The sequence below is a fragment of the Monodelphis domestica genome, chromosome 8 (assembly GCF_027887165.1).
Source record: "Monodelphis domestica isolate mMonDom1 chromosome 8, mMonDom1.pri, whole genome shotgun sequence".
NCBI lineage: Eukaryota > Metazoa > Chordata > Mammalia > Didelphimorphia > Didelphidae > Monodelphis > Monodelphis domestica.
The window spans coordinates 11,520,335-11,528,170 of NC_077234.1; the positions used below are offsets into that span (position 1 = coordinate 11,520,335).

At 52.2% G+C, this 7,836-nt stretch overlaps 1 protein-coding gene across 2 annotated transcripts in view; it reads left to right on the top strand.

Annotated features, from left to right (window-relative positions):
- MAB21L4 (mab-21 like 4) overlaps positions 1 to 4,070 on the top strand; it is a 30,333-nt gene extending 26,263 nt beyond the window's left edge. The window contains exons 3-5 of one of the 2 annotated variants that reach the window (XM_007502398.3): positions 927 to 1,080; positions 1,896 to 2,112; positions 3,396 to 4,070. In XM_007502398.3, coding sequence (XP_007502460.2) covers positions 927 to 1,080; positions 1,896 to 2,112; positions 3,396 to 3,520 — 496 coding nt within the window. In that variant the 3' untranslated portion in view covers positions 3,521 to 4,070. Of the gene's footprint in view, positions 1 to 926; positions 1,081 to 1,758; positions 2,113 to 3,395 lie in introns of both variants that reach the window. The other variant, XM_001373757.3, reaches the window with a different exon arrangement.
- The last annotated feature ends 3,766 nt before the right edge of the window (positions 4,071 to 7,836 follow it).

Consider the following 7,836-nt stretch of genomic DNA (forward strand, 5'->3'; position numbering starts at 1 on the left):
GGGAACCTGTGGCGATTGGGGAGTGCAATTGATGAGTCAAGGATGACACTAGAGTTTCCGCTCTGGCAGACTGGGAGGATGGCGGTGCCCTCCACAGCGAGAGGGATGCTTGGAAGAGGGGAGGATGTCCAGGAAAACCCTTGGGGCTGTAGAGCACGTTATGCTTTGGTCGGGCAGTCAGCCAATGCACATTTCTTCATGGAAGCTGCCTCTGAGACCTTCAGGGCAACATCAGAGATGGAGGACTTGCTCACGAGAGAGGTCAGGGATGGACTGATGGGTCTGTGAGTCCATTTGTTCCATACCTCGTCAATTTTAGGCAAAATGTGAGTATGTGATGAGCTAGAAGGGGTCTGCGGGCCGTCTGTGAGTTGTGATTCCTTTTGGTCTACAGCTATGATTTAGCTCTTCATTTGGGAATTCTCTCCTTGATACAAACTCTTAGCTTGACCACAGCTCGGTGTCAGAGAGATGAATCGACTTGCAGAGGAGCAGGGAGGCAATTCTCGAACCCAAGTCTTCCTGGGTTCACAAGGCTGACCCTTCTGCTGCTTCTAAGTAAGAGTTCCTTAACTCTTAGCAAGAGTTAGTAAAGCCCTCCTCATCTCTTTTCCAGCTCCAAACATAGTTCCTGGGAAGACTTCTTCGCTGCATACTGTCTCTGCCTGTCTTTTAAAACCAACATGTAGCGCTCTCGAGTCACAGCCAATTACTTTGCAGACTGACCAATGAACCCAGGCCTGGTCAGTGACCTAGTGGGACCGCAGGCCTCCCAGGTGGCCGGCCGCTTCGGTCTGAACTGTCTGAGCCCGCACGCATCCGGGTGCTGGATCAGTGGAAACAAGGGAGAATCTTCGGGGCCTTTTTCTGGGACGTTGCTGAGACTCCCAGCCTATTTGTTTACTTCCATCTGGATGTCTTTTTAGGGTCTCCACCGACAACCTCATCAGCAAACTCCTCAGTATCGTGGGCTCCCTCCAAGGCTACCGTCTGGAGAGCCTCTCGGTCTTGGACAGGGTCAACAATGAGAGCTGGCGAGAGGGAGGCAAGAAGGCCGGCCTCACGTTTGACCAGCTGAAGGTCAGTGCTGGGGGTCATCAGGGGATGGACTGCTGTCCTGCTCTGGGCCCTCATGGGTGACCCTTCTCCCAGTTCGAGTGCCAGAGGGCAAAGTCAAGCCGTCTGGGAGCCCCAGGCTTTCCAGGAGAGATGGGGGTGCTTTCTGAGGTTGGACAGAGGGGTGGCGCATGCAGAAAGGGACACTGGCAAGAGGGGCACGGAGCAGCTCGTGCTGCGTGTGTGCCACATCTTCCCCGGGCTGCTCTACAGCCTTGAACACTGTGGCTTTGAGCTGGAGCAGAGATCTAGGATCTGCTTGGCAAACTCTCTTATGCCCCATATTCAATCAACAACCATTTATTGAGTGCCCACTGTGCAGCAGACCCCAGAGGACAGACAGGAGTAAGAGTTGTGCTGTGAAAGGGGCTGCATCCCGCTGGGCACAGGGCGCCCATCACCGCCGCCCAGAAAGGACAGCCAGGGGCGTGGTGGGTGCTGATCGAGGAGCCCCGCGGCCTCAGGCTCCCCTCGACACCGCTGCCGCCCCCAAAGCCCCCCCCCCCTCCCGCGCCTCCCCTCCAGTAAGCCCCTGCCACAGGGCAGCTCCATTGGACCTCCGTGGGCGCGCCTGCAGCCTCTCGTCCTCCGCACCTCCCAGCCTTGGCCTTGGACCCTGAGGCTCTGCTTTGTTTCCCACAGATGGTGCTGCTGTGGGCCACCGAGCTCTTCCCTTCCCCGGAGGACTGGACCGACCTGGAGGGCTCCGTGTACCGGCTCCTGGTGGTCCTGCTCTGCTGCCTGGCCGCCAGAAACCTCCCCCACTTCCTCTTCCCCAGGCACAACCTCCTCCAAGGCCGAGGTCTGGACCTGAACTCGGTGTACCAGCAAGTGGAGAAGTTCGCCAGCCAGCCAGAGCAGTCCCTGCAGATCCACGTGACCCACCTGTTCGCCAGCCCCCCGAGGCTCGACACCGGCATCAAGGCCCTCCTGCAGCTGCCTGCCAACAGCCCGAGCTACTGGCACACGGCCTATTTCGACGTCCTCCTGGACAAGGTAGGCAGCTCCCCCCGTGCCTAGCGCCGTGCCCCCCGCAAAGGCTTCTGTCCCCATAAAGCCCCAAACGCGGCGGAGGGCTCGTCCCTCTCACACCTTCCACCACAGCCTTCCTGGAAAAGCAGCCGCCCCAGCGTGCTCCGCACGCAGCAGCGTTGGCGCCTACCACGTGGGGGCGGTCTGCGAGCCCCGAGCCGCCCCCAGACAGATCGCCAAGGGCTCTTTTTCCAATTCAACACTCGGCTTTTGAGACCGCCGCTAGCTCCTGCCTCTTGCTATTGTCTACGTCATTCTGCTTCTGCACCTTCGTACAAGTCTTCCCAGGGTTCTTTTTAGTCATCTCACAGGCTGGCGCCCTAAAAATGCGTACCCTGTGATAGAGGAAGTCGGGGGGCAGAAGGCTGGCCTTGGAGTGAGGAGAACACAAGTCGAAATTCAGTCTCAGAGGCTCACTTGCTGTGTGACCCTGGGCTAGTCACTTCTCTTCTCTTTTCCTCCATGTACTCAATCGTAAAACTGGAATAGTGATAGCATCTTCTACAGAGTGAGATCACATTTGTAAGAGTGCTTCGCAGAGTTCCTGGTGCATAGTAGGGGCGACCTACCTGCTTACTCCCTTTCTTTCTCACGATTTGTTCAGCCACTTCACCGCTGCTTTTGTTGCAGTTCTTTGGCACTACAAAACATGGTCCAGGTGCAGAATTCCATGTGCAGGTCGCATCCCCCGCCCCCTGTGGCCCCCTCAAGTAGGATGGGAATTTTCATTTCCTTTCTGCTGTTTGAGCCTAGCACGGTGTCTGGCACACAACAGACGCTTGATAAATTCATGCGAAATTGAATCGAAGGAAATCCTCCTCAGGTGTCTCATTGTGTTCCGATCACACCCTTGGGTTTTCCACGGAGCGGAAGCTCTGGGAGGTCCGAGTGAGCTGGGAAAGGCTGGAGGAAGGCCTGACGGAGAGCCTGTGTGGCTCCAGATCCGGGCTCCAAGTTAGTGGGCGCCTCACCAGACTCCCTCTTTTGACTCGTCAGAGAGGTCTTGTGGTCTGTCTTCGTGGATGGATCACGCCATCGACAAGACTAGTTGTCTTCGAATCCTGAAGGTTGACCGTGTAGCACGCCTAGGCACCACTGCTGAGCCTGGGGGGGGGGGGGGGGGGAGCTTCTCATGGAGGAAGCATAGAAGGCTCCGGAGCAGGGACGTCTAGATCAGTGGACGCTGAAGTCCAAAAGGATGGCAGGCTTGGCCGCTCTCTTTCTCATCTTCCTTCTCTGCTCTCTAGTTCCAGGTCTACAACATTCAAGACAAAGATCGGATTTCAGCCATGCAAAACATCTTCTTGAAGACCAAGAAACTGGAGAATTCTGGAAGCTGAGCTGCATTGTTTTTGTTTTTGTTTCGTTTTGATCCCTGAGAAGTTTCAGACTTTTTGGAATCTTCTCATGGAGCCATTCTGCCTTTATGGGGCTCTCGCTCCACTGGGTGCTCTTGTGGCTTCTCGTAGTCCTCAAACAATGCCTCAGAGCACCATGGGACGAGATGGGAATGGGAATGGCATCAGTTTTCTGGGAGATCTTAGCATTCCGCTTGTTTTCCCAGAAGGCAATCGGTGATGGGATCTGTATGAACTGTGGCCATTTGGATAGTGAGATTTCCCATGGTGACCCAAATCCAGCCCCATGGGTGCTGCCAGAACCATATTCTGCTACCCCAAAGTTCCGTCTTTGGTCTCTAGGATTAGTGTTCAGATTTGCTGCTTTTATTTATCCTCAGGGATATTGGTGGGGGGAGTCCCCACACCAATGCAAGCATATTCACCATTGACAATGGGTAGATGTACATGATTTGGAGCTCTCGGGTGATTTTGTGGCAATGAAATGTAACATGTTTGATCTAAAATAAATAAGCGCCAGGGTACGAGGTCTGTGGATGCAGTAAGAGTGCTTTTCTGGAAGTGTCTGCTTTTTCCTCTTTTGAAATGTAGCAGGGAGCCCCCATGCTCTTCTGACTCCTTCCCCAAGCCAGCATTCTAAAAGTAATCCCTCGCATTCCTCGTCTCCTCTGGTCTGGGCAGAGCCATCATTGACAGTTTTATGGTACAAAACTGCCCCAGGCTTATGTCGTGAAACATGCCCTTGATCCAGTAGTTGGGGAGCGCTGTGGTGGAGACCCTTGGAGGAAGTGGGGAGGACAAGGCTGTTAGAGGTGGGAGCTCATCTGCCAAGGAATCAGGAAGCGTCTGCCATTCTTGCCTACGAGATGCTAAGCTCTAGTGTTTCTGGAAGTGATATGGCAGAGCAGAAAGACTGATGGACTTGTAGTCAGGAAGGTGAGTCCAAATTCTGCTGCAGACACTAGCTGGACGAGACACTTCGCCCCTTTTGATGTCGACATAGTCATCCCTAAAATGGGGATAACAACAGCTCCTACCTCATAGTGTTGCTGGGAGGTAGCTACGTAAAGTTCTTTCTCATCCTGCCTAACTTTTAGTGATTTCTCTTATTATTACTGTTCCTACAGTGCTAGAAGTACTGCCATTGAACTCTGTATTTGTGGCCCCAGGGACAAAGCTCTGCCTTCCTCAGCCTGGTTATAGCTCTGGGCCAAGCACTCAAATGTGGGAAAAGAGAGGTCCAGGGAGAGGCAATGGGCCAAAGCTGTGTCTCTTGACTGGCTGCTCTGTGTAGTTCCAGTGACGTACATGATGATGGTGACAGTGAGGGGGAGGATGGAGGTGGTAGCAGCCATTCACTTTTATGGCATACTTTCTGTTTTTAAAAAACACTTCAGTTAAAATTGCCCTATAAGCAGAGGGAAGACAAATGCACTGATCTTTATTCTATAGACAAGACAAACTGAGGCTTACTGACATCCTACAGTCACAACTGGACTAGAGCAGTGCAGGGACTAGAACTCGGATCTGTTGGGACAAAAGTAGGGGCAGCACCCAAGGCTACTTGAGTAGCCCGAGTTCAACCCTCCTAAGCAGTCACCAACCATGACCACTTGGAATCCACCTGTGGTCTTGGCTAAATCCACACACAGACACATAGGAAAGGGGAATTGGTGAGCAGATTTCGGTAGAATGGATGTGGGCTCCATCAGTACTCTCTCCTTCAGAGACATGGTCCTGCAGCTAACCATCCACAAGGAAGAATGCAGCACAGCAAAGCTGGGTCAGTGGGCTTTGGAGCTGAACCTGTGGTCCAGAAGGGAGAGAGCCTCCCTAAAGCCAGACTACAAGTGTGGACCTTGGGCATGTCCAGTGGTGATTTTTGGTAGTATGTGTGTGTGTGTGTGTGTGTGTGTGTGTGTGTGACAACAATTTCTCAACTGATTCTAGCCCAAGGACGGGAGTGATCGTTACAAATTATTCTGAATTATAGGTTGCATTGAGGGATTAGAGTAACCACTCCTTCATAATGAAACTGTTGGAGGACTGGTTGAACCACTGCTTTAAAGACAAAGGCATGGTGTTTTCCTCTTGTGGTTGCAGACACATGGATTTGGTCCAGTGTCTATGAATGAAAGAAAAGTTAAGGGACTCACCTAAGGTCAAACAGGAAGTAGTAGGCAAGCAGTGCTCAAGCCCAGGCCATGTGATTCAATCACACTAAGCTGTTGTGCTGATCAATAACAGGAGATTGATTTGGCTGCTTTAAGCTACTGTAGGACCTTTCCTTTTCTGAATTCACTCAGCTCCTCAGTGGCAGCCTGGAATTCCAGGGCTGGATGATTCTTGCTAAAATGGATCGCTATTGCATTGGCTCAGTTGTTATTTTCCATTGTGAGGTGTATTAAAAAAAAAAAAAGAGGGCAGGTTGACTATAGGATGCCTGGATTGATAATCCTTGGTAGTCAGATCCCAGCTGTGGAAGATGCTGTTAGCTAAATTCCTCTCCCCTTTGTTCCTTCTGGCCTTATGGAATCACAGAAAGAGGGTGAAAAAGGCCATGGAAACCATCCAATGCAACTTGCATCTGAGTAATAATCTCTTCTATAGCACTCCCATCAAATGGTCATCCAACCTTCTCTTGAAGACCTCCAGAAGTGGAATGCACTGCCTCCTGAGCAAGCAGCTTATCCACTTGGGACTGCATTCATTGTTAGGAAGGGTATTCTGACATCATGCAAGTTTAATTTCCCTTCCAGTCAAAAGTCTTTCAAATACTTGAAGATAGCATTTGCATTTCTTGAGTCTTTTCTTCTCTGGCCAAACAGATCCAATTCCGTGGGAGGAATTCAGGGTCCTTCACCATTCTGGCTCCCCTCTTCTGGACACTCTATTAACACCCTTCTGACAATGGGGTACCCAGAATTAAACTTGTGCTCTACCTAGGGACAACTTGCCTGCATTTCCATTCCCGGCCCAGGCTACCAGGCTCTGTCACCCTTCCTACCCTTGGGGATAGCTTTGAGCTGGAGACACCCTTCCTGGAGATGTCTCCAGCTCAAAGCTATCCCCACGGCTCCCTCCTTTCCCATCTCTGGGTTTGAGGCAGGCTGAGCTCTGAAGAGAGCCGGCCAATTTTAAAGTTAAAAAGCTGGAAAGGGCCTTTTCCTCCCATTTAAAACGAGAATGTGACAGGCAGAGGTCTGAGATATGACAGAAAGAGTTGCATTCAAGTCCTGCCTCTGACTCATCCTGGAATCCAGGAGTCTCCTGGGGCACTCATGGAGAGCTTAAACCAGTAAGAGACAGCTGAGTGGCCGCCTTGCAAGGGAAGGGCGTTTCTACATTGGGGGTTCATTTTCTTTGACAATAATGGAAGTCCAGATCTAGAGTGGAAAGAGAACCCATTTTGAGCTTCATCGAGTTTTAAGGTTTGCAAAGCACCTTCCCAGGGGATCGCGTTCAGTCCTCAGCACAACCCTGGAGGTCGGGCTCCGATTCTTTGCACTCTACTGAGGTAGAGTTGAGGCCCTTCATCACAGACCCCGATGAGTCTCGGGAGGGATTGGAAGCCCAATTTTCTAGACTCCAGTCCACGGCCTTATCCAACATGCCTTCATGCTGTCTGCTGGAGGGGCAGTGTGGGTGCATGGCACTATTGCTGGGGACAGGGTCAGGGTTAGGGGTGTGTGTGCGTGTGCATGTGTGTGCTCATTCTCTGGGGGGTGTTTGTGTGTGCTCACTCAGGAAACCTTCCTGGTCAGGTATGTGTGTGTGTGTGTGCTCACTCTCAGGGGTGTGTATGTGCTCACTCTCAGGAGTGTGTACATGTGCATGTGTGCTCACTCTCAGGGGTGTATGTGTTCACTCTCAGGGGTGTGTGCGCTCACTCTCAGGGGTATGTGTACTCACTCTCAGGGGTGTATGTGTTCACTCTCAGGGGTGTGTGCGCTCACTCTCAGGGGTGTGTGTTCACTCTCAGGGGTGTGTGTACTCACTCTCAGGAGTGTGTACATGTGCGTGTGTGCTCACTCTCAGGGGTGTATGTGTTCACTCTCAGGGGTGTGTGCGCTCACTGTCAGGGGTGTGTGTACTCACTCTCAGGGGTGTGTGTGTGCTCACTCTCAGGGGTGTGTGTGTTGACTCTCAGGTGTGTGTTGACTCTCAGGGGTGTGTGTACTCACTCTCAGGGGTGTGTGTGTTCACTCTCAGGTATGTGTGCTCACTCTCAGGGATGTGTGTTCACTCTCAGGGGTGTGTGTGTGCATGTGCGTGCTCACTCTCAGGGGTGTGTGTGTGTGTGTGTGTGTGTGTGTGTATATGTGTGTGC